This window comes from Lacerta agilis, chromosome 3, assembly GCF_009819535.1.
Source record: "Lacerta agilis isolate rLacAgi1 chromosome 3, rLacAgi1.pri, whole genome shotgun sequence".
NCBI classification, from domain to species: domain Eukaryota; kingdom Metazoa; phylum Chordata; class Lepidosauria; order Squamata; family Lacertidae; genus Lacerta; species Lacerta agilis.
Window position 1 is genome coordinate 44,636,945 of NC_046314.1, and position 25,894 is coordinate 44,662,838.

Sequence of the window (25,894 nt, forward strand, 5' to 3'; positions counted from 1 at the left end):
AGTTAGAACAGCATCTGGATAGTCACAGGTTTCCCAACCTGTCCTAGAGTTCTTAATGAATTTTCCTTAAAACATGAACTCCAAGAACTGGGTGCTCCTGCAGGTGAAAACAGTGTTCAAAACTCCCATTGTTCTAGGCGCATTTTGCGACGGGATTTCATCAGCACAAGCAGTTTCTGAGCTTTGAGCTCACTACTGCACCTAAAATTTCTGATTAAAACTGTAGAGTGGAAGGAAAGGAGGACTTTTTTCTGCCTCCCCACTTCCAGCTACACTCTGAGGACTGGAGAAAAGACCCTCTTAAGAATATTAGGGGATAGGCGGACAGGGGAAGGACTAGACCCTGTGAAAAATGAACATAATATTTTAACTGCAGTTCATTAATTTTCAGTTTTGTATTCTTGTTATAAAAAAGCGTGCCTAGACATTCCGTTGTTGTGCCCATAACCTAGGTTTAAAGTGCCATTTAGCTCCTAGCCTTCATATCTCAGTTTCTAACACTGGGTGGAACGGGGTAGTCAAATATTCACAAAATACTTCTGTTTCAGTGTATCTGAAGAAGTGTGCATGCACACGAAAGCTCATACCAAGAACAAAATTAGTTGGTCTCTAAGGTGCTACTGGAAGGAATTTTTTATTATTTATTTTGTCACAAAATATTGTTCTGTGCTATTTGCACTGGCAGTTTGAGGTTTGTTTGTTCACACTTCCTCTTGAGCATTTATTAGAGCTCTGTGTGACTTGGCAACTTGCATAAGTGTGTACCAACAGAAGGCAGCCTCAAGCAAGACAGCTCAGCTTACTTATTTTGTTTCTCCTCCTTTGGGACTAATATAGCAACAACTCCCTGGACCCAAACTGCCCTTACTACTTGACTCACAATTTCCTGCAGACATATACAAGACACATTTATATTCTCCCCCACCTTGGGTGCTCTTTATGCTTTTGCAGTCCCCATTCACTGTGACCAGCAAAACAACTACCTCCTTGCATGATCTGAACATGTTTTCTTGGAAGCAAATCCTGACGTGTTCAATAAGGAGTGTTGTACACTACAGAAGATATGTATTCCCTAGATCAGGGCTGGGGAAACAATTGGCCCTTCAGATGTCACTGGAGTACAACACTAACCATCCCTATGCTGATTAGGGCTGATGGGAATTGTAACCCAGCCACACCTGGGGAGCCCAAAGTTCCCAAGATTTGCACTAGTTCATAGAATTGCAGCGTTGGAAGGTATCCCAAAGGCAGTCTAGTCCAACCCCCTGCAATGCAGGAATATGCAGGTGGCCCATATGAGGACTGAACCTGCAACCTTAGCACCATAGAATCTTGGAAGGAACCCAAGGGTCATCTAGTCCAATCCTCTGCAATGCTAAAGCATCCAGGACAGATGGCCATCCAACCTCTGTTTGAAAACCTCCAAAGAAGGAGAGTACACCATCTCTCGTGGGAGTCTGTTCCACTGCTGAGCAGCTCTTACTGTCAGAAAGTTTTTCCAAATGTTAGGCCAGAATCTCTTTTCTTGCAACTTGAAGCCATTGGTTTGATTCCTACCCTCCAGAGCAGGAATAAACAAGCAAGCTCCCTCCTCCACCTGACAGCCCTTAAGATATGGCCGTCATATCGCCTCTCAGTCTTCTCTTTTCCAGGCTAAACATAACAAGCACTCCTCATAACCCTCAGTTTCCAGAACCTTGATCATGTGGTCAACATCCTTCTTCAATTGTGGTTCCCAGAATAGGACACAGTATTCCAAGTGTGGTCTGACTAAGGCAGAATCCAGTGGTACTATCACTTCCCTTGATCTGGGCACTGTACTTCTGCTGATGCAGCCTAGAACAGCATGAGCTTTTTTTGCTGCTGCCTCACGCTGTTGACTCTAGCCAACTGGGCCAACAATAAGTTAGCATTTGAGCAGCAAACACTATGGAGCCCAGTGTCCAGGCTTACTCCCAAATACTCCTGCGTAGGCCTGGGCCCTTTAAAGGCTCAGGGACCCGGGACCTGGCCTACCAGTTCTGCCGCCAGAGCGAGCCGCGCTCAAGGAGGTGCAAGGCGGCGTCACAATTCAACCCCCAAAGGTGTCTCGGGGCAGCGCAGGCCGCCTGCCTAGGCCACGATTGAGGAAAGACGGGGCAAGGGCGACTCAGCCACCGCCTGCAAGACCTCGGGGAAGCACCGCGGAGACCTTAGCGGGGGTCCCCAGGCACCGCAAAGCGGACGAGGAAGGACCCACATGCCGGGCAGCCCCTTCCCCTCCCAGCACCTCGCGCCCCCACCGCTTCGGTTTCCACGGCCCCCACCCAAGCGAGAGGCCTCTCCTTAGCTCGCCTCCCCCTTGCCCGCCGCACTCACCGCGCTGGGCGACGGGCTTCGCCCTCGCAGGCTGCAGGCTGGAGCGGCGGCGGCAGCAGAAGCCGAGGAGGAGGAGCAGGAAGCGGCAAAGGAAGCCTGGGCTGCCCGTCCCGCCCCGAGAGCGGCTAAGCGAGAGCCGGGGCGGCTGAATGGGGCGGGATTGTGTGTTGGAGGGGTCCGCTCTGCTTTGTAAACACCGGACGGAGCTGCCGCATCGCCGATAGGGAGCCGCCTGTATTTACATCGATGTCAACCCCCGTTGAAATTGCTGGTGCCCACGTGTTTGGAGAGGCCTCGCTTGCTCCTGACTCCCTTGAAAACGGGTGCGGCTGTTTGCACCGGGAACGCAAGCCATCATCGTGCTAAATGTGCACAGCGGCTTTTATTCTCCTCCATCGTTAAAGGAGCAGGCGTCACGTCCCAGGCTACGAATTGTGCAGGATTCCAGATTGCCCCAGCCCCTGCCCTTTAGGGATCGAGGGGTGGGTATAGGAGGGCTGATCCACCGATCCCTGCGTTGTCTCCTCTTGCCTGGCAACAGTAGTTGTCTAGGATATGAGGCAGAGTGGAAGTGCCAGGGGTTGAACCTGGGACCCTGAATATTTTAACTGAATATAAAACTAAGCCCTTGCTCTGCATGGTTTACTTCTGAACAAACGATTCAGCTCAAACCACTAGGTTCCATTTAAGCCAGGGGGTATTTAGCATTATTCAGGGTTTGAGCATGTGTAATTGTACTTCTGGGCATATGCAGAGTGCATTTCCTTGATAGACTATTAATCTGAGTCACACATACACTTCGGTGTTTGCAATAAAACTCCTGCATGTTGTACCCTGCAGAGAATTCTGGGAAGTGTCCATTGAACTCACTAAATGGCAAGGCCCCACCCAGTACTTTCAGGTGGCAACAGTTAGAGATTTCTGTCTCAAAAGTCCTGTTCTAAGGGCACCTCTGACCTAAAGCTTCATCAGAACAGATGCCACAGCTCTATAATACCTTGTTATTTTTAATGTTTTGTCTGGTCCAGCACCATGGCACTGACTCTACCTCTTTCCTTCCTGCCATCTTTCTTGGTATGCCACATAAATAGGCAAGTTTACTAAATAACACCAATTAGATCCATCTTCAGGTATAGGAAAGATGAGCACAGTGGGAGTGAATCAATCAGAATATTGCCTATATGGAGTGTATACTGCAACACTTAATTTACTTTTTTAATTACGCTATCATAAATATACTCTTCTATCTGTAGAAAAAGGAATGCCATATGGATAGGCTGACAGCCAGCAACCAGAGAACCAGTTTATATGACAGCTTAAATTAATCACCCTTTTATAGAGATGTTTTATCCTTGTTTAATTAAAAACCAAGGGGAAAGCCTGTTAAGACATTTCTTCAAATTCCATCTTTGCTAATGAAAATGTGTTTGATCGAAATTCTTTTAAGAACTGTGTCAAAGAATATCAGAAAGAGGCAGCATTTTTCCAAATCTCAGAGTCATTAGTTCTGATCCCACCCCCAAAATTGTGCACCCTGTTGTAAAAAAAAATGCATGGAGATGTCCTCCTTCATTGCTTTACTTACATGAATGGGAAACTTTGCACCCATGGCATCTACATGCTGCACATGCAAGACAGTTGTCTAAGAAATAGGTCCCAGTGATTTCCGTGGATCACAGATCCCATTCCACAGCAGCCTCTAGTATGGAACCCTCAAATAAATAAGGCTTGTGGTGGAACAGTTTGCAGGTAATTGCTTATCATTATACTGTGGTACCTCAGGTTACAGATGCTTCGGGTTGCAGACGCTTCAGGTTACAGACTAACCCAGAAATAGTACCTTGGGTTAAGAACTTTGCTTCAGGATGAGAACAGAAATTGTGGCACGGCGGCAGCGGGAGGCCCCAATAGCTAAAGTGATACCTCAGGTTAAGAACAGTTTCAGGTTAAGAACGGACCTCCAGAACGAATTAAGTTCTTAACCTGAGTTACCACTGTAATTGTAAAGCACTGTACTGAGGTAACACTATGTGATCATTTGTTTCTGGGACTACTCTGGAGCATGAGGCTCTTAATTCTTAATGTTTGCTTTAACCTCTAAATATGTTACCTTCTGTTTCTTCAGCTAGAGATCAGATAACTATATATGAAGTGCCATACTGTAGCTAGCTATCGTATGACATGACTGGTTTGTACCAGTGATAGGTCTTGCATGTGGAAATGCAAAGCCACCATATGCCACAAGGCTGGCTGCTAAAGGTCTTTCAAAATATTGTGAAGCATATATTTAATACAATACACATTTCATTACAGATGTACACAGAAAGACACTTTGGAAAATGACTATTTTATAGAAAACTTGCTAGCAAAAAAAAAAAAAGGTTTCATGTGAGTGAATAAGCCACAGCTAGGTTGTAAAAATATTTGTTTGCGTAAAGCAATATAATTTGAAGCATTTCTGTGTAAGAAATGTTGTCATAAATAATGCTACTGGGTGAATCACCAGTCTGTAGTCTCAGCTGGTAGCACAAGGCTTGCCATGTGGAAGGCTCAAGTATAGGAGTGATCTTTGCTCCCCAAGACTAGCCCAAGGGTGAATATAGAGTTCTACACTTGTTAGTATATTTTTTAAAAAACATAGTAATACTTGAAATCTTGTACCATTAAATTAAGGTTGGGAGGGGGAGTAGAATGCTTTCCCCAGCAATCTTTCAACATTCCACTTCACTGGTTGTGGAATTATGAGAGAAGCTTTGCTCTATCCACTTTTATCAACATCATACATATTTTTATACACTTCTAGCATGTCCCCGCTTACTCCTAAACCTTTTCCTAAACCACAAAGCCCAAAATATTATATCATTTCCTCATAGGGGAGTTGTTCCAGTCCCTTGATCATTTTTATTGCCCTCTTCTGCACCTTTTCCAGCCCTACAATACCCTTTTCGGGTGAAACAAGGGCATAAACAAAAGAACCTCTTAATTGTGCAGAAAAGGGGAAGCTGAGGGCACCCTGAGGGAGCATCCAGAAAAAGGAAGAGGTGTTAACATAATATGACTCATAGAATCAGAAATGTAGAGTTGGAAGCGACCCCAAGGGCTATCTAGTCCAACCCCCTGCAATGCATCCATGATAGATGGCCATCAAACCTCTTCTTAAAAACCTGCAAGGCCATAAACTCCAGAGGGAGGGAAACCGTTCCATTGGGTTGAGAAGAAAACCGAAGTGCTTACTTGGCATGCAACTCTAGTCTCACTTTAAACAGCGTACGTTTAAAGCACACACCCCACTCCCAAGAACCTTGAGAACTGTAGTTTGTTAAGGGTGCTGGGAATTGTAGTTCTCTGAGGGGTAAACTACAGTTCCCGGGATTCCTTTGAGGGGTGTGTGCGCTTTAAATGTATCTTGTGTGCTCAGAAGTAAGCCCTACAGGATGCTTCTAAGCAAATGGGGAAATGGGTCAGCCGAGGGACTGTGGCAGCTTCTGGTGCAAAGCGCCTAGAAAGCACAGGCGCAAAAGACAGGCAAACGACGCGGCCTGCTATAGCTTGGGAAGCCCGGCAAAGAATGGGAGGAGACATGTTAAAACGCGCAGATACCTGAGCCGCGTTGGGAAACATGTGGGGCTGCTGCAGCCGGCTAGGTCTGGCGACCTTTCTTTTGACAGCAAAGCGGACAGGGGTCACTGCGAGAGGCAGGCGAGGAAAGAGCCTGTTGGCAGGGAGCCACGGTCGCGGCTCCATTGTGCGGCCGGAATCGGGAGCAGGCCGTGGCCCCTTCCGGAGTCCGCCGCGGCGTAAGTGCTCCGGAGTGGGTGGGGAGAGAGGGGAGACGCCGGTGCGCGCGCTTCGGGGCGGGGTGGGGAGAAAGCATCTCTCCTCCCCTATATACCGAACCTGCAGCATAGTCTGACATTCGCTAGCGTCAGAGTGTAAGGTCAGATCCGCACTTGCTTAATTCAGCAGATCTGATTGCTGGGATAGCTCATTCGGTAGAGCATGGGACTCTTCATCTCAGGGTCTAGGGTTCGAGTTCCACGTTGGGCAAAAGATCCCAGCATGACACAGGGTTGGACTAGATGACCCTCGAGGTGACCCCTCTCAATTCTACAAGTCTGTGATTCCGTGTTACGTTCCATTAGTGGAACATTTCTCAGTCCTAATTTTAGGATTAGGACGGTTGGCTCCACTTGCGAAACAGATCCATTGCAGCCTCCAGATCTAGCTCCTTATTCCGAAAGGGGGGAAGAAATTGGGCAAAGTTGCCTATGCTATGTTTCAGCCTCATTCTTCCTTTGTAAAAGAGTAATGACCTCATGCCTCTGTAAAGAAGCTGGGGACAAACAAAGGTGTGAATGATTTTGCATGTAGGAAGCTTTAAGGAGGAAGTGGTATCTCAATATCAGATCGGATGCTATATATTTAAGTTATTCCCAGATCAGGAGAGAAGGGTAAGCACACCCACATGGCACAAGAGACCTGGTGATGTGACCAGTGGGGCTTTGTGGATTTGTGCTCCACAGTTAAGTAGCAACTATTTCACACTTAGTGAGAATAGTTCTAAGCTGTTTTTATATCATTTGTTGCATTGATTGTTTCCCTATTCCTCCTCTGGGAATGGGAGGGAAAGGTTGCAATCCAAGCCCAATCTGTGCCAGGCTGGGAGCAAAGGTGGTTGGGGGGGGCCCCCTATCTCCCTAAAGGAACACATTTAAAAAGGTACCACACAGTAAGTCCAGACTAACAAATTTATTATAGCATGTGGTATTTTGTACTATAAAAATACTCTGAACCTGTAGTGTTTCACACTCTCAGCAAAACACAAAAAACGCATTTTGCCAATCTTAATAAACCCTCACCTGGTTTAACCTAATCACCTTTAAAATGGTGTGTAGGCCGGCAACCTATACCACATGATGTGTTGTGTGATGAAACACTTTCTCTTCTGAGTCTATTACTGTACTCCCTTTCAATTTCACTGTCAGATCCTGAGTTCTAATGATACAGAAATTATGAAAATCTATGAGTACATTTGACAATGCAGTATTGGGGGGGGGGGGATACTGTGTGTCACAACATAAGTGTGTCAGCTGCATTGTGTAGGTGTGTCATGCCAATGCTCCCTGTGCTCCTCCCAGGGCTAGAAATGGGTTAGTTTAACCTGCAGTTTGCTAGTAAAACTGAATTACTGTGTCGTGAAATGATGCATGTCTAAAAAGTGTGTCACCAACATGAAGTTTGAAAACCTCTGGCCTATAAAGCCACTGGCATAAACTGTGCTCGCTGGTAACATTAGAAGTTGCTAGTAGATCTATTTGAGAAATGATGATCCAGAGACAAGATTGCTTGCTTGAGTAATAGCTTCTACTCTTTACAGATCTAAAAACTGAAAAACCAGACGTGATTGTTTGCCATTTTTGCACTGCTAAAGATAAGGTCTCCTACAAAGAACTCAAGGAGTTGCTGCAATCCAAGGCCATTTTGCTTGTTGATGTTAGAGAAAAATGGGAAATTGAGCAGTATGGGAAAATTCCTGGATCCATCAGCATTCCATGTAAGCTGCCACTCTTCCTGGTCATGAGCAGAGTGAGGAGGAAATACAAGGCCAGCTAGCTCAAAACCTTTTACTTATGTAACAAGAGATATGTAAGGTTCACCCACATATCATGGATTTTATGACCTGTTGCATTTACCGCATTTTTTGTCTATAAGACGCCCCCATGTGTAAGACACCCCCTATTTTTGGGGACTCAAAATTAAGAAAATGGGGGGAGATTGCCCTGTGTATAAGACTACCCACCTTTTTCAACATTTTTTAGTAAAAAAAAACAAACCCTAGTCTTATACACAGAAAAGTCAACTGCTTAATTCAACAGTCAGTCTTTGTTTTTGTAGTGGGCGAGGTTGTGGAAGCTTTGCAGATGGAACCGGTACATTTTAAGGAGATATACAATCAAGATATGCCTTCTAAATCAGACATTTTAGTGTTTTCCTGTATGGCAGGAGTGAGAAGCTTACAAGCTCTAGCTGCTGCAAAGTCTCTGGGTTTCAGCAGGTGAGTATATATACTCAGGGACAAACTGCATAAATGTATCTTCACTGACTTCTACCTCTGCTTTAATACTTACACTGATGTTCTACTCTGAAGTGTGGTGAATCAATAGCTCTTCATTCCATAGCCCTGATCTTTGCTTCTAAGTAACTTATTGCTAGGCCTGGCACAAATGAAGCAAACCGAAACTTTTGTCTCCTGCCATTCAAAACTTATCACCCTTGCCATGAAATTTTAATCATTACAGTTGAAAGTAGTCTGTGCCATCTATTCGTGCAAGTCAGTGAGGTTGAAGCAGGACTGGTCACTCTAGTCCTTTAAACAAAAAACAAAAAAACTAGGTCAGCTTGTTTTAAGTTCTTTGGAATGCTACAGACATTTCATTCCGCAGAAGCAATCACAAAAAGTAATGTTCTCATGCATGTAGGCTGACAGCAAACAGCCTAGAGCGGTGGTGGGCAGAACATAGATCAGGATCTACTAGTAGCACTCTGAATGACTTGCAATAGATTGTCATGGATTCCTGAAAGACAATCGTTTAACAGCCACAACAAAAAATGTCACACAACAACACCTACATTAGACTGCTGAAATGAAGACAGCTTGAGATAACTAGGCTTTTTTAATGTATAGAAAGACTGGAGTTCAGCTCAATACTGGTACACTAATCTCTGTGCTCAGCAGCTTCCCAGAATTCTTTAATTCTAAGTGTACATATTTTGCACAGGGCTCCATCTGCAGTAAATATGGCCATAGAGTCAGAGCCGTAGCTAGGTGATCTTGCACCCCTGGTAGAACCGTCCAGATTGCACCCCCTAGCCATGGACAAATTGGCTCTTTTTTCCACCTCTCTTCCAACCCCCCAACCCATTCAATTCACCCTCTATTTAAAACCTTTTCTTATCAGGCAATAATCAATATTTTTATGGACATATTTATGGACATTTTAAAGCCAATTTTGTGCCCCCCACCTGCGCCCCTGGTGGGGGCCCACCCAACACCCCCCTAGCTACGGCCCTGCATTGAGTAACAGATCTGCCTTAAAGATAGTACATGGAAGTACAGGCAACCCCTGATTTGTGTGGGGATTGCATTTCAGGTCATCATCCCATGCGACAGTGGAGCATGCATAAGCCCATTAGGCCCCCTTCTGCCCCCTTCCGGGCCGCCTTGTAAATCAATCGTTGCCTTCAATCTAAAACTGCCACCTGCCATTTCACAGCTTTCCTCTTAAAAGCAAATCCAGTTGTGATTTTAAAAACCTAACTAAGGTGATACCTTGTTCCGCTTTGCTACATCAAAGGCTCTGCATGGAATCTGCAGAATCTTAATGCCTTTGGCTGCTGTGACAAAAACCAGAATTAAAAATCTTGCATGGGGTGCAGCCAAATCCAGTGGTGTGATTAATAGTTTTTAATCAACAAAACTATATCTGTTTTGCAAAATGAACTATTTGTTTAAGAGGCTATTGGGGGTTGTATTATTTGAGGAAGACATCATATGCATGCTCCTTTGTTTTCTTGTCTTATTAAATAATAATTGTTATACCAGACAGTGCAGCAGATAGTATTTTGAAGTTGGATGTGGAAGATTAACATCCCCATAAAGTCTTGAGCCCACTGAGTTGTTCTGAGCAAATCAGTGACCTGACCAGTATGTTTTAGAGAAAGGATAACTAACTAAAGTACTTTGTACAGTGTGAAATGTTAAGATACTTACTTTATATGCTTGCAGAGCTCAGAACTATGCTGGTGGCTTCAAGGAATGGGCTGAGTATGAATCTTCTGCAGGGAAATGACGTCTGGAATAGTGACCTATTCAGTATCCTCATATTACACAGAGTAAAGGCTAACTAACTTTTATTAAGGATCTATATAGATTTAGGAAATATTTTATGTAGCAATATATTGGTTGTGTTACACAGCAGGAAAGAACTGATACCTGTTTTGAATATTCAACCAGGCTATTCCCCATTATGGAAATATCTTCTCCAAAATTTGAATATTTCCTCTTAAATAGTTTTGCTATTTGAATGAAATTTGCAATTGATCAATATAATAGCCTAAATAATAATCAGGTTGTTCCCTTAACATTGCAATTAATTTCAACTCTTACATACTAACTAAATTTTGGTTAGTCGTGATTTCAAATTAAAGTTGTGCATTTTAAAATTAGTAATTAGGCACTTGCTTCAAACAACTTTAGCTAATTTCCCCAGTAATTTTTCCTGCACATAAAACAGAGCTCAAGTGTTTATCCAGTATGTAAGAGATAACCTTGGTTTCTTTTTCTTGCTTTTAAAGTCTTTGACTCTTTTTATAGGCCTGCTTTTTGCTGTCTGATAGTAAATGCTCATGGAAGTAACAGTGTGTGGAAACATGTTTTTATCCAACAGGGGAAGTGCTCATAATATGAATACAATACGCTACATCTACATGACCTATTACTATTCCACAGTTAAATCAACAATGCAATCATATTTCCAATTAAACAACTTCCACTGCTTTCAGTGGATCATGATTCCATTCTTTATTTATATTTCTGCAACACCACCTTGATTTATTTGTATCGTTTATTTATAACTCCAGAATAAAAGAAGCAGTCAAAGTTGTCAATTTGCATTTGTTTTTATTCCTACCCAGCTAGTTCATATTACAAATAAAGTTTAAAGCCTCAAGGGAACAAAAGTAATTTCCATATGGCTAAGGACAAGATGTCTTCAACCAATCATGTTAGCACGGGTGTGGAAAAAGACAACAAAATAAGCAGAACAAATAAGGAGAGTATGAAAAGGCCAGAAACACGTCACTTCTCACAGAAGTGTTTTCGTAAGTCAGTATCCAAACACGCTTTATAAAAATAACTTACAGTTAAGTGCAAAGAGCCCAATCACTTGCATACAAAAACACTTTGGTTACACTTAATTGAAGGACAGATCAAGTAGAAGCAGGCACTGCTGCTTTTTTAAAAATCAAGTTTTAGAACAAGCACCAAGTGACAAGATTCTTAAACCAACATTCCTCTGGTTTTGTACCAGTTTAAAGTTGTTCTCTGGGATGAAAAAATACCTAAGACAGTAGTTATTTTTATTTGATTTTGTTTTAGGATAACAGACATTTATTTCATTATGAAATTGTGTGTGCATAATGTTCATTAAAATCTAAAGGCTTTGAACCAAATCCCATTTTCAGTGGAAGGTCTGCCTGAGTAAAGAGCGCAGGATATGACCCTGTGGTTTTAAAAAAAATTAAGCCTCTCTAGTTAAATTTTTACAGTAATTAATAAATAGTTTCCTGTGGAGTAAGTTTTATTTTCATCTGAATACTTGCTGCTTCCTTAAAAGGCCTCTGTTACGATGAATGATTGGTAACAATGAAGGCAAGCTAACTTCTACAGCACACAACACATCCAATCCACCATTACCTCAAATAGGTTAGATTATTCAACTTGATTGGATTGCAGAATTTGACTTAATAGTTTAGCACTTGTAAAGGTTGAAATTTTCCTCCCTACAACAGCCACAATTTGCATTATACATATTGCACTTTTGGGGTACTGGATTTCAATTTCTGCTAGCAAATTATAGGTACAGACTAAGACTACCTTGTTAAATTTCAGATTCAATTTCTAACTCTTTGTTTAAGGAGTCTTTTCTTTTCAAGAATTTACTGAAGAAGTGCATTTTCCTACTTGTACAATATTCACTAGCATTTGGAGTATATACCTGGTCAATTAGGATTTCAAATCCAACATTTCAAGCCACCTCCTGTGGTCAAACTGGTATGGGGGCAAGAAGATCCAGTTACTCATCCAGCTTCGTGTTAACAGTTTCTTTAACTATTCACTTTTTAAAAAAACAATGACGAAAGTGTTGAATGCTGTCCATATTGAAGTTAATCATGTTTTTTCTAGCTTTATCCAGGCTTTTGACTTGTTCGGAGACTGAGAAGTGGTATTAAATGTGTTAGTGCCACAATTCAAATGGGTGTGTATTTATGGGAAATTTTTCAGTATGCTTGACAGAAACATTATTCAAGTTCTTTCTGAAAATACATTATTGAAACCTTGTGTTCATGTCTTCCACACAAGAAAAAATCCATCATGACATAATCCAAAGTGGTCCACAATGAGTTTCTTTGGAATGACTTAAGACTGGCTGTAGCTAGAATTCTGACTTCCATTTGGACCTTGGTCGCCTTCACTGTTTGGAACAAAACAAATATGGATATATATTTTTAAAATTGTTTCTTTTACTTCTGTGAATTCATTTCATGAAGGCATCTCTAATGTAACAGCAAGGCAGGAGATTACAATCTTTATTCTACAATCTTGGAAGCACAAGAAGTCACAATGGACAAGGTCAATCATCATGCAGCTCTTTAATTACATTTACTTCATGTGAGAGCATACATGAATTTATTCTAGGAGAGCCTGTGCAAGTGGCAAAATGTAAATAGCACCACGGAAATTTGCCTCAAACTCCTACAGATTGTGAGCCTTGCTTTAATAATGACTTAGGAAATAAATAAAAAATGTTTTCTGAGTCCTCGTAGCTTTTGTCTTCATACTTTCACTTAGTTATGCCAACAACTGCCTGGGTAGGGAGCAGTGTGATTATTTTTAAAATTATTTGCTCCTAAAATGCACAATTGTTTTTTGAAAATCAGGTATAGAATTTAGCCCACACAATAATCTCACACTCAGCTCATAACCAGAGTTGCAAGGGGCAAAGGTTATGTATATCATATCCAAAATTACAACAACCTATCCACCAACCCCTTGCCTGTGCTAATCCTGAGTATTTGCTACAAGCAGAGAATGTGCCTGGTAAAAAGATCCCTGCAAACCAAAAAGCTTTAATATGATAGTCAAGGAACAATGTCACTCAGTTTACAAACATCCAATGACTAACAGTGCAAAACCATAGTTTAAAGCATTATGTTCAAGCACAGCCATTCATTCATGTTCAAATGACATTGATAAAGGTTGTTAGAGTCCCTGAAGATTCAGAAGGAGGTTGCCTATGCCTACACAATTCTGGAGAGTTAACTCATTTCTATTAGGTAATTTCACAAAAGAAAAGCAGGAAGTTGTGTAACTGTTAACCTGAGAACTATCAAATTTCTAGCAACTATACATTCAGATAGATCTCTGGAATATTGTTCAAGTTCTTGTTTACAATTTGGATACACTCTTCAAATAAATAGAAATAGATATAGACAGATACAGAGATAGAGATAGATAAGTACAACAAGGAGAAAACAAAGTTTGTAGACACCTACCTGTTTGGAGGTGGTTTTGGTTTAGGCATCTTACTTAGAATAGTAGCCATTTCTTTCCTTTCATCAAAGTTCTTCCATTGTTCATACAGTTTCAAGATAACCCTGATTATTTCTAAAATCTAAACAAAAACATGTCTAGATAACAAAACGTAAACATGTTTCTATGTGTCTATCAACAATAGGCACACACATCATATATGAGGAATAGGTCCAAAAATATTAAGTCTTCTGTTTCCCTTGTATAGTACCTCTGTCTGTTTAAATTTAGTAATAATATATTTAATGTTTTACCCGCTGGGAGGGAAAGGAAAAATTATGAGCCTACTTTAAAACATTCAACATCTTAAGACATTGGTACTTGGGATTATTTGGGATTTGTTACTGGGAATTAACATGAGCTTCAATCTTAGATCATAATAGAGTTTATACTCGGAGATCAGTGCACTAGGAAATTAGCTGAATGGTATGTAATTTCAAGATGAAATAAACACAGCCTTCATTTGATTTAAATGAGCCCAGTTCCAATACACATAGGGCATTGAAAAGAAGCACCTGCACCATGAATTCTGCCCCCAAAATGACCAGAAGCTAGTCCGGTGTTCAACCATTGTCAAGAAGTGATTATAGTACCTGGCCCTATGAAGCTACCACTTTACATGAGGACATGTGGCTAGCATACATCTTTTCCCATGACACAATAAATCTGTACCTCAGAAAGAAAATGTATCTACCTTCTCCATATCAACAGAGAGCTCAGCAAACCACTGTCTAGCATCCTTTTGCTGGACAACACAAGCCACATGTAGACAAGCTGCAAGGGAAACAAATGTTGCATAAGGTTAGATAACAATACTTGCAGAATGATGGGTAACATACTAGTAATGGCAAAGGAAATTTCCAGAACATGTTCTTTTTACCACTGTCTACATCTCAAGAGAGGATTTTTCCATCAAGCCATTCTAGATACTTTTCACACTGCTGACACTTAACATGTACATTTAAGTTTCGTTTCCTAGTTGCTCCATTAGATTTTTTTTTTTTAAAATTAACACCATAAAAGCATTTCAGTTACTAAGTAAAAAAATGAAACTGAGGCTATGACGTCAACACTAGACTTTATATGAAGATGGTCATGGGTGGATGGTCATTCCATTCAAATAGTGATAAAGCACTTTTTAACGTGTTACTTACCTAGAGCTATCATGAAAGGAGGGTACAGCAGACAAAGATCTGTTCTATATGTGTCATTCACTATCCTCCTGCACAAACAAAAGCAACCAATCAGCATGCTGCCATTCATTTCTCCACATAAGGGAGTCAAGGTAATATGCCACAAACACACCAGCTTATTTCTCCTTTAAACATTTACGTTCAGTTTGAAATCAGGATGTTGGTTATTATATACACATTTCATTGTATATTTTTTCCTACATACTTTGCAGTTAATTTCTTCCCAAATTCATTCTGGAAGTCTGTTTGACTTCCAAAGCATTCAACTTCCAAATCACAGCTTCTGATTGGATGCTGGTAGCTCCTGCAGCCAATTGGAAGCCGCTGAAGCCCCAGCAGACATTCAGCTTCCAAAAGAACGTTCAACAACTGGAACAGTTACTTCCGAGTTTCGATCGTTCAGGAGCCAAAATGTCCGAGTTCCAGGGCGTTCAACAACCAAGGTACAATGTAATACATCTGTATTCAGAGACATTATATGATGTCATCTTTCCTACTGCAAGACAAGGTTAGGGGTGGTTTGAGGGCAGGCACCTTGCTGAAGCCACCTTGAGTTCCATGAAGAAGAGCAGGGATAAATATACTAAATAAATACAATAGTAATCAGAGTATCTAATTACTATGTGTTCCCCTTGGGTATTTTGAAGAAAAGGCTGTACAGGTCATATGCAAAACAATCCAATGGTGACAAATAAACCAAACTGGTTCCATGTGTTCTCCAGCGTGTATTAAACTAATACTAATCCCCAGGAAAATGTCTAGATATTGGCTCATGTGGCTTTGGCAAACTGGGGAAAGTGTCTGCTAAGTCAGTTAGCAGACTTCACCTCCGTTGTTGTATTTAATCTTGTACTCTTCCTCAGATGAACACACTCATTAAACATTTTTATATTTATTACCAGGCAAGGGGTAGCAGCATATCTTCTTGGCCCATATCTTGCACATACTGAAGTAGAGGTCTATAGGGGTGGTATACTATCAAACAGCAGTCCTGGAAAAATTGATTTTAAAAGGCCATTTAAAATTAAGTGCAGCACAAAGTTCATTGTCGCTAGCAAGAATTCAAAACATCTGACTTACAAATTTAGGTGCTTCCTGCCTTCCATTCAACATGTTACTGTTGCAGCACCCTTATTCTGTCATAATGAGGTCAGTAGTCTCTTTAGAATACTCCTCTGTAGAAGCTGACAGACTGCCTATCAGACTATCTCCCTCAGAGACACGAAGTGACACAACTGCAGCAAACAAAAACCTTATTTGTCCACAAACCTAAATACCTCACTGGAAAATGAACTTTGAGAAAGAACAGCCTGCGTTTAAAGTGCATAAACTAAAAGCTTGTCAAAATAACTGGCACTAGTTTGAAATTCAAGTAAATTCTCACTTCTCTTCTTGTAATATAAGGGGGGTTATGTCAGAGAGACTGTAGGAGGAAGCTCCTCCTCCACTAGTTCAGAACAGAGATGCAACGTGCAAAGGCGCTATGTGTTGCAACCACACTAAAAAGCAGGAGAATTTTTAACCACACCTTAGAACAGTTTTTAAAAGTCAAGGGTAATCTGACAGAGGCCACATACCAATGGTGAGCAGGGCCAAAGCTAAAGGTGGGTGGAGTCTGAAGTACTACACACTCCCCGTTGTCTGACCAACATGATGCATAGAGTAGCTGTGCTGCCTGTACTGGTTAGCTGACTGATTGAAAGAGCAGTTGTCAGTATATAAAGTAGCCAAGAGTACACACATTTCCAGAGAAGTATTTGTGAGGTGTAAGAACATGACATGGGTCCCTGAACCTACACCTGTGGTTAAGTATTTATAGTACAGTGGTACCTCAGTTTAAGAAAAGCCCTGTTTACGAACTATTCGGTGTACGAACTCCGCAAAACCGGAAGTAGTGTTCTAGTTAGCGAACTTTACCTTGGTCTATGAATGGAATCCAAACGGTGAAAGGACACCAGCAGTGGGAGCCCTCATTAGGGAAAGTGGCGCCTCCGTTTAAGAACGGCTTTGGTTTAAGAACGGACTTCCAGAACAGATTAAGATGGTAAACCGAGGTACCACTGTATATCTTACAAACTGAATATAATGTATTCAAATATCTATACAAAGAAAACATTCGGGTTTTGTATGTAATTTGTGCAACTCTATTCTTAACTTCTGCTTAGCTTTCATGAACTACTAAACTATAAAAAGGAATGCTCCTTTCTTAGGGACTTGCAGTGCAACTGGGGAGAGGTGTAGACAATACTGCCTATTTAAAGGTAAGTGCTATGGGTAGTAGCTCATTTCATCCCCTTTAACAAAAAGGAAAGAAGTATACTTTTGTAATATAAAGTTAAACCAATGCAGAGGTAAACAGATGAACTTACCATTAATTCTAAGAGATAGAATTCACATTCTAGTATCTGCAAAAATACAAAATAAGTTAATCATATCAAACACACTGCTCACATTAAACAGAAGGAGAGGGAAAACACAGATCCTCTGGAGGCTAGGTAAATCCATTCCACTTAACATTAATATATTGTAATGAAATTTGGTGCATAATACATTTTATTAGAGACCAGTTCAACTGTTGCACCCATTTACAAAAGGGCTACGTAAGTAATGCACATGAGGAAGTAAGTTCCACTTATAAATTAGTGGAGCTTACTTTCAAATAAATATATTTATGGTGGAGGTGCCAATAAACTAATTCAGAGATGATATGCTAATACAAACTATGTCACTACAGGGTTACTTACATGGTTCATCCTATAAGGAAATTCCTTCGGAAAGGCATACGAAAACCTAGTTTTCACTGCAATTAAAAGAAGTCAAGAGACATTTTTAAAAAAGAGGATAAAATTAAATCACCATGTTTATTTTTCATTGAACTCACCAATCTCACAAGACTGGATGTTGGATGCATTGTTTTACATTTTCAAGTACAAGAGAATACCTGGAAACTATGTACCGGTATATTAGAGCACATGGGCTTTTGAGATTAACTGACAAAATTCAGATACAATGAAAAACTACTATGAAAGAATGTAAATAAAATAGTATTGCAATGACCAAAGCAAAGGGTGGGTGTGTGAGAATAGGTTTTGAAATTTATTTTATATACTTTGAAAAGTAAGCTGATATGGCTTTTTAAAAGAAAATATTTACCAGCCTCTGAAAGCTTACAAATTGACCAAATTATCTAGTGGTGTGGAAGCATTTACCAGTTTCTGGAAATTAGTTTTCTACTATCATGCATGTGCCAATATCTATTTTGCAGAGGGGTGAGGGGAAACAGACTTTAACCAAGTATCAAACATACTAAGGATAAAGGAATTCAGTTTCATTTCTGCTGCTGAGATTGAAAACTGATTTCAGTTAGTTCTTATCTGTTTTATTTATTTCAGTAACAGGCAGGTAGCCGTGTTGGTCTGCCATAGTCAAAACAAAATAAAAAATTCCTTCCAGTAGCACCTTAGAGACCAACTAAGTTTGTTCTTGTTATGAGCTTTCATGTGCATGCACACTTCTTCAGATACACTGAAACAGAATTTTGTTTCAGTGTATCTGAAGAAGTGTGCATGCACACGAAAGCTCATAACAAGAACAAACTTAGTTGGTCTCTAAGGTGCTACTGGAAGGAATTTTATTATTATTTCAGATATTGTTATACTATTTAATCCCCAAAGTTTCTAAGCAATGCACAGCTTCCTATGAAAAAGACAACATTTTATCTATAACTATTATGATGACTATTTTACCTATGATAAAGCAGCAAAAAATGACATGATTTACACTTACATACAGAAGTAGCAGCAGATATCAACCTTGTATTTGAGACCACACCAAATTCCTAAAGCAAGAAAAAAAGAAGTTGCACTGGAAGGTATTCCACACTAGAAACACAATGTGACAATTTGCCTGTCATTATGATGGGTGAAAGGAAGGTTCTCTTGAGAGGCTTGTAGGAAATGCTGAGCACTTTCCATGACAGGCTGGCAGAATCCAAGGCCAGCCATGCCCAGTTCCACTGCAGCCTATGGTGAACAGGTGTAAAAAGGTTCATCTCCACCTCACCCTACTATAGTCACAACAACGCTGCAAATAATAAGGAAGCCTGTCTGAGAAGGAATCTCTTTTCTTCCCCATCAGCAGAATATCTTTCAATTGCAATGCAGCTGCCAAGATGGCCCTCGTACCACATGGCAAGAAAGGCAACCTGTAGTTCTAACACTGGAAGCATGGTGTGATCAAGGGACACCATTTATTCTGAATGTATGAACAGCCAAACACCAATAAAGATGGTGGGGAGGGCACAAAACCCTTGGTGGGAGAAATGCTATGCACTTTACTAAATCCTAGTATCTATAAAGATTGAGAAGACAAGACAGCAACTCAGCCAATAGGACAGATTAGAATGGTAGTGAACTACTGTTCATCACCACCATTGGATCTTCTTTTTTAAATTTATCTTTGTTGATTTTCTTCTTAAGGGTTAAACAACAACACATACATCAAAAGAAAACCCCCCTCCTATAAGTGTGATGCAGCATTGAATAATGGACATGGAGAGACAAAGCCACCAAATGCTCCAATTTAACTTTTCTCTTTAGGGTTAAAAATGAATTCCGTTCTCTTTTATACCAAATTTATGCACACACAGAAAAATATGCTCTACGTACCTCTACTTTGGATGCCAAAAACACACACGTAGGAGCCATTAGTACCGGATCTATACTTTTTAGGGAATATCTGAAAAGTTACAGTACATGATTTTAAGAAGGCAGAAGGAGCTATTCACCTAGAGCACTGCTTTTTAGAAAAGTTACCAACAATAATGCAAACCGCTTTTAGGTGTTTTTTTTTTTACAATCAAGCAGTGTATAAATTTTATTAAATAAATAAAATAAATAAAATAAATAAATAAAAGGTTTGCATATATAGAAGGACAATGGGGTTGAATTGAACGATATCACTCAGCTGACAGGAAGGCTTCCATAAGCAGAATGGGAAAGGTTGCAGTTTTTAGCTATTTGCCTTCCCTCCTGCAGCCCGCACCCCTCTAAATCTGTTCTGCAGGGTCTCCCAACCCTCTGTAGCATATTTAGCAGGTGGAGAGAGACTGTGTGTGTTGCGTTGGCATCCATCTGTCTCAGGAGACAATGGAAGAGTGTGCCACTGGGGGTAAAGTCAAACCGTTAGAAAGTTACATCGCCTGCTGTGGCTGTAGAGGCCAATATGGGAGAGATGTTTTATTACAGCTGGGGAAGATGAAGGCATCTGGTGTCGCTGTTAGAGAGGCACCATGGCATTGTGGGATGTAATAACTGAAAATTGCTAGCCTTCCCATTCTGCTTACAGAAGCCTTTCATCAGCTGAACAGTACCCACTGGATATGGCTACAAACCAACTTATCTGTTAACTTATGGATTCTGTTTAAAAAGGAAATATATATATATACTAAAGTGGTCCTACCTGGCATAGAACCTTTTGAAGTAGACAGTGGCTGTGGCAATAACTTGTTGTCTTAATTTCAAATGTTCACCTAAGGCCTGGATAACTTACAAACAAAAACAAAACTGAGTTAAGATTTTAAGTACAATTTGCATTTTATCAGAAGTGGTGAAGGTTATCCCCCATGGTGCTGTGAAACAATCACTATGCCAACATTTCTACACTGTCATTACAATCAGATCCTATACAAATTTATTCAAAGCCCCACTGATTTCATGAAATTTACTGATGCATAGGACTGCAGCCTTAATATGTAAAGAGTTGTCAAGTTTAACCAAGTCATCCTCTCAGGAACCCTACAAGATACATCAATAATATTTTTACATGTTGAGACCATAGCACAGTTGCCTGGTTCAGATATACATTTTCCAGACTGCTTAACCATAATATAAAACATGATTTAATATCCTTGTCAGGTACTGACATTAAACCAGAGGTCCCTGTTTCAGACATACCAGGGAACTACCAAGGAACAAATGGGAATGTGGTCTTAATGGTTGTTTCTAGCTGCTAAACTGAAATTTAGCAAGCCAGGAAATGTATGGCTGAACTGGATCAGTGATTTTCCCACAACTACCTGAGGGATTAAAAGGCGATTCTAGATCAAAGTGTAGCATGCTACCCACTAGGTCAAACTAGTTCAAACACAGTCAGATGGCACTTAATTCCAACATTTAAAGATGGATCCATGAAAGAAGAAGGGGCATGTGACATCTCCATAGAGTGAAGGCAACAGTTTGCTCTAGGATGTACAATTTAAGGCAACTCTCAAATCACTTACTCTACACTCCTACAATTACATCACGCATGCCTTCTGGAGATCCGTAAGCCCTCAGCTAAAAAAACGAAAAATGAGCCACCTCTAGCCTACAATGCTTAAACACATCACAACGCTGATGTTATTTGTCCAATGAATGAAGCTGCCAGTAACAACATAGTTGCTGAATTTGGCAGGGCAGCAGGTGTTTGAAGTATGACATATTTAATCTAGGGAAAGGAGTGGGATGCAGGAGGGAGAGACACTAGAGGAAGTAGTCAGCTGCTCCATCACAAGCTCTGCCTGCCAGTTGGCCAAGAAGCAGCCCTGGTGTCAGCTGTGCAGGTAGCTCTTATTTGGCCTTCCAGGCAAAGGAGATGTGCCAAGCATGTTAGAAGCATCCGTCTGGGATCCCGAGCAGAGGTGGAAGGACAAAATGATGGAATGAAACATAAGGTGATTACTTGGTATTTTTCCTGAATGCCCTCATCCATTTATAATCTGAACATGGCAATGCTATATCATTATCCTGCCATTTTAAAACAGCACTGCAAGTTATGCCATTCCGATTCACATAACTATGCACAGATTTTAAAGGCTGACTGCCAAGTGAGGCATTTGCACACATGATTAATGTTTAAAGGAACAACCATTACAATTGTGATCAACCTGATGCTGCACTATAACACCATAAATAAATGCTGTATACATTCATGAGTACATTCATGATATCCAAATATCATGTCACAAAAATCAGCAGCACTTTACAAATATTCTCCATCCAGCCATAGCAGTTTCTAACATACTACCTCTCTTTCCCATATTAACTATACACAGATCTGCTACAGTGGCTAAGAAAACAAGCTAAGAACCAACAGATTGTTGGGATATTTGTACACGCCGAGCTGCAAAATCAACAGTGAGGCCAGTGTAACATGTGTCTGTTTTTATCCTGTGAGAAAGCCATTAGTCCTATCTGCTTTCTCACACATTTCAGTTCTGGCTCGAGAGATGCTAGATGCTCTTATGCACAGCTCTGAGTATCTGAGCTGGTTAGCAGAGACATATTCTGCATTTACCTATAATAAATAGTTTAGCCTCATCAATGGCTTGTGTGTTGTTCTTCACACTGGGGAACAATCGCATATTGAATGTGCCACCGGTCTCGCGTAGCCGGGAATGTGAACAAGGCTTTGTTCCAGGTTCGGGGCAGTCTCACAACTGACCCCGGACGGGACATTTGCCAACATAGATCACGGTGCAGATCTTACTGCAGCTAAAAAAAAAAAAAATCATTAGGCAGGCTTAACAAGCCACTACTTAACAGATAGCATCTATGACAAGAAAGATCATCAACAACATTTGCACACACATGCATAAGTCCAAACCATGTTCTGGCCTTACACCAGAGAAGAATCATACAAGCTGAATCCAAGTTAAAGACAGAGAAGTCTATTATCAGTTTCACAGAAAGTCTTCAGAATTGCAAAGTAACCTAAGAAATACTATTAAAATGAAAGACCAAGAGAAGAATAACCTCAAGGTAAAGGCTGGACTGTCAGTTTCAGCTCCCCTGCAAGTGCCATCTTTACATACAAACTAGGCATTATGTTATTGCCTTTAAACCAGGACCTGAAGGACTGTCACATAAGAATAAACATGTAGTAGAGGCCCAAAGTTCAGTGTTAGAACACATGCCTTACATCCACAAGGTCTCAGGATGAAAACATATGCATAATACCAAAAACAACAAACCATAAATAAACCTGAATGCTATATTTAAAGTGAAAGATAAGGTCTCTTGGGGGAGCATATTCATGTCACTAGGTACCTAATGAATGTTTCTTCTAATAAAGTTATGGTGAATCTGTGTATTTTATGATATTAACAAAAAATAATTCATCAAGTTAAAAGTGAAACTATTTTTACCATTTGTAAAAAATATCTGCAGCTTCCAATATTCTTCTTCTGCCAAAAATTTTAAGTCCTTCTGGCGTTCCTTCAACAGATCTTGCTTATCCAAAATCCATTGTAAGCTACAAAGAAAGTGGAGAGAGAAAAGACAACTTTCAGTATAAGTTAGATTATTATACCAACTAAACAGAAAGGCATTTTACCACAAATAGAAAATAGCCTACATTTCAGCTTCTACTACACAGCCTGATACAAAAGCCACAAACTTTCCTAGGTATTCAGAGCCATACTAATTTGTTCCCCCCAGCACCTCTTACATGTGCCACAAGAGCCAGCAGCTGCAAGAGACAGCAGCAGCAGCCAAGCAAGGAAGCCCCAACCTGTGACATTTCCTCTTAGGCCTGCTGGGGCCGAGAGATTCAGCTGCAGAGCAGCATTGGGAGTATCTGAGAATGAGGAAGAAACTTGTATACATCTTTGTTCTGCCCTAGTAACTTTCTTTCCATTTTATTGTATTTTAAATATACTGCTAGATGCCTCAAGAACTCTGGTTAGTAAGCAGAATATAATTTAAATAAATAAATGCTATGAAAAGCATGCATACACCTAAAAATTCAATCCAGCCTCTCTGCCTGTGGCACCTGTCCCAGAAGCATCTCAACATCATCATGGTTTCCAATTATGTGTTTATATTGTTTTGGGTTTTGAGATCAGACTTACTCACAAATAAACACATTTAGAATTTAGGTGCTGGTAGCTTACACATAAAAAGTGGGCAAAGAAGGATAAACTGACTGCTGCAATAATGAGAATTCTCTCCAGCCAGGTGAAATTTAATCCTATTTGTAATTGCTAGTTTGCATTATCCTAAAAGATACCCATTCATTTTCTGTCAAAAATTTATGAACCTAAGTCAAGTCTTTTCACCATGGATATTTTTTACAAGCTTTCAGTTATTTCAAGGGTAGCCAACATGGTGGCCTCCTGATGTTGCTGGACTGCAACTCCCACCTTCCCTGACCACTGACCATGCTGGCTTGGGCGGATGGGAGTTGGAGCTCAACAACATCTGTAGGGCACTAAGTTGGTTACCCTCAAGTTATCTGTTGAAGGTTCTCTAGCCTCATAGTATCACAATGCTCTATTCACCTAAGACCTTGTGGGTGGAGGTGGTGGGGAATAAGCAACCCAATTATTGGGAGGTAGTACAATATTCATTTGTGCACAGATACAATATGCAGATACAAAAGCATTTGAAGAAAGGAGGGGGAAATGATGAATTTAAACGGGCAACATTACTCTCATAGTAAACAACAAATAGATATCAGAACATTCCACATTTTTCACATTACCTGTTTCCATCCAAAATTTAAATAACTACTTGTTGCCTTTCCATTTGAACCAAAATAAAAAATAAAAACTGTGTGCATTTAAGGCGATACTAGTAGTATGGTTCAATAAAGGACATCAATAGTTAGTTTTTTTTAGCTCCACAAAATTCTTGGGCGGGGGTATTTACTAAATTATGTAGTATACAGCAGGCAGCACTTGTACTGTGTCATGAGCTGTCACCTTATCAATGCCACATGAAAGAACACAAGAAGAGCCTGCTGGATCAGGCCAATGGCCCATCTAGTCCAGGATCTTGTTCTCACAGCAGCCAACCATGTGTCTGTGGGGAAACTTGCAAGCAGGACATAACACAACAGTACTCTGGCCACCTGCGATTCCCAGCAATTGGTATTCAGAGGCATACTGCCTCAGACAGTGCATATAGAACTGTGGTTATTAGCCTCTAACAGTCTTCTCCTCCATGAATTGTCTGATCCTCTTTTAAAGCCACACAGTTTGGTAGCCATCACTGCCTCCTGGGGGAACGAGTTCCATATTTTAACTATGTGCTGCATGAAGGAGTACTGTACTTTCTTTTATCTGTCCTGAATCTTCCAGCATTCAGCTTCATTGGATGCCCACAAGTTCTATTGTCATGAGAGAGGAAGAAAATATTTTCTCCATCCACTTTCTCTGCACCATGCATCATCTTATGAACTTCTACCATGTCACTTCTTACTGGCCTTATCTCTAAACTAAGAAACCCCATATGCTGCAACCTTTCCTCATAGGGAGATTCTCCATCCCCTTGAACATTTTGAATGCCCTTCTCTGGACCTTTTCCAACCCTACAATGTCAGTTTTTGAGGGGAGCTGACCAGAACTTTACACAGTATTACATATGACACCGCACCATAGATTTGCATGACTCTCTATAAGGGATTTTCCATCTGGAAAAACACAATAGCACACTCAGCCAATTTCATCCTTACAGCCAGTAGCAGAAAACCCATAACAGCTTTGGAATAAAGCCATACAAACATATAACAGTGTAAGAATTCATATTTCCCCCCAAAGCCACAACCTCCAAGCACACCCCTTCCACCCGCAAGCCGCATCTCACTGCACCTAATGTTCCAACGACTATTACTTATGAAGGCCCTACCGGGGGGGGGGGATTTGCCTCGCCCGCCTTATCTCCCCCCGCCCCATTTGTGCCTCCCCGCCCCGGTAATCCGGCACAGCTTTCGCTTCCCATCCTAGATGCACCCAGACCCGTGAAAACAGCTACTCACTAATGCGAGCTCTGCCAGAAGTTCCCTGCCATGTAGCGGAGTCGGCGGGAGCCTTTTCGTTTTCTGGTTGCCCAGGCGGAGAGCACAGACGCCGGTGCCGGTGCAGCCTACTCTGACGCCCCCCTCCCGCCCCTCCAGGAACAGGAACAGCTTCAGCGGCAGGAAAGAAGAGCCT

General features: G+C 40.9%; 3 protein-coding genes across 5 annotated transcripts in view; 1 reads left to right on the top strand and 2 right to left on the bottom strand.

Moving 5' to 3' along the window:
- USP45 (ubiquitin specific peptidase 45) overlaps positions 1-2,767 on the bottom strand; it is a 48,809-nt gene extending 46,042 nt beyond the window's left edge. Inside the window, exon 1 of one of the 2 annotated variants that reach the window (XM_033143486.1) lies at positions 2,359-2,767. The gene's annotated coding sequence lies outside the window, so the exon portion shown is untranslated. The remainder of the gene's footprint in view (positions 1-2,358) is intronic. The other variant, XM_033143485.1, reaches the window with a different exon arrangement.
- Positions 2,768-5,887: 3,120 nt separating this feature from the next.
- Positions 5,888-11,021, top strand: TSTD3 (thiosulfate sulfurtransferase like domain containing 3). The gene is made up of 4 exons (XM_033143490.1): positions 5,888-6,152; positions 7,736-7,912; positions 8,254-8,413; positions 10,145-11,021. Exons 1-4 carry the CDS (start codon positions 5,978-5,980, stop codon positions 10,206-10,208), a joined length of 576 nt encoding a protein of 191 aa, XP_032999381.1. The 5' UTR covers positions 5,888-5,977; the 3' UTR covers positions 10,209-11,021.
- On the bottom strand, positions 11,022-25,879 carry CCNC (cyclin C). 2 transcript variants are annotated; one of them, XM_033143488.1, is made up of 12 exons: positions 25,720-25,879; positions 23,108-23,214; positions 20,383-20,467; positions 19,590-19,659; positions 18,709-18,760; positions 17,667-17,722; positions 17,292-17,327; positions 15,822-15,913; positions 14,884-14,951; positions 14,424-14,503; positions 13,693-13,811; positions 11,022-12,453 (listed from the first exon to the last, which is right to left on the bottom strand). In XM_033143488.1, the coding sequence occupies exons 1-12, from the start codon at positions 25,749-25,751 to the stop codon at positions 12,375-12,377; spliced, it is 876 nt and encodes a 291-aa protein (XP_032999379.1). In that variant the 5' UTR covers positions 25,752-25,879; the 3' UTR covers positions 11,022-12,374. The 2 variants fall into 2 exon arrangements, with proteins under 2 accessions (XP_032999379.1, XP_032999380.1); XM_033143489.1 differs by having other exon boundaries at positions 11,022-12,611; positions 25,720-25,876.
- Positions 25,880-25,894: the final 15 nt, after the last annotated feature.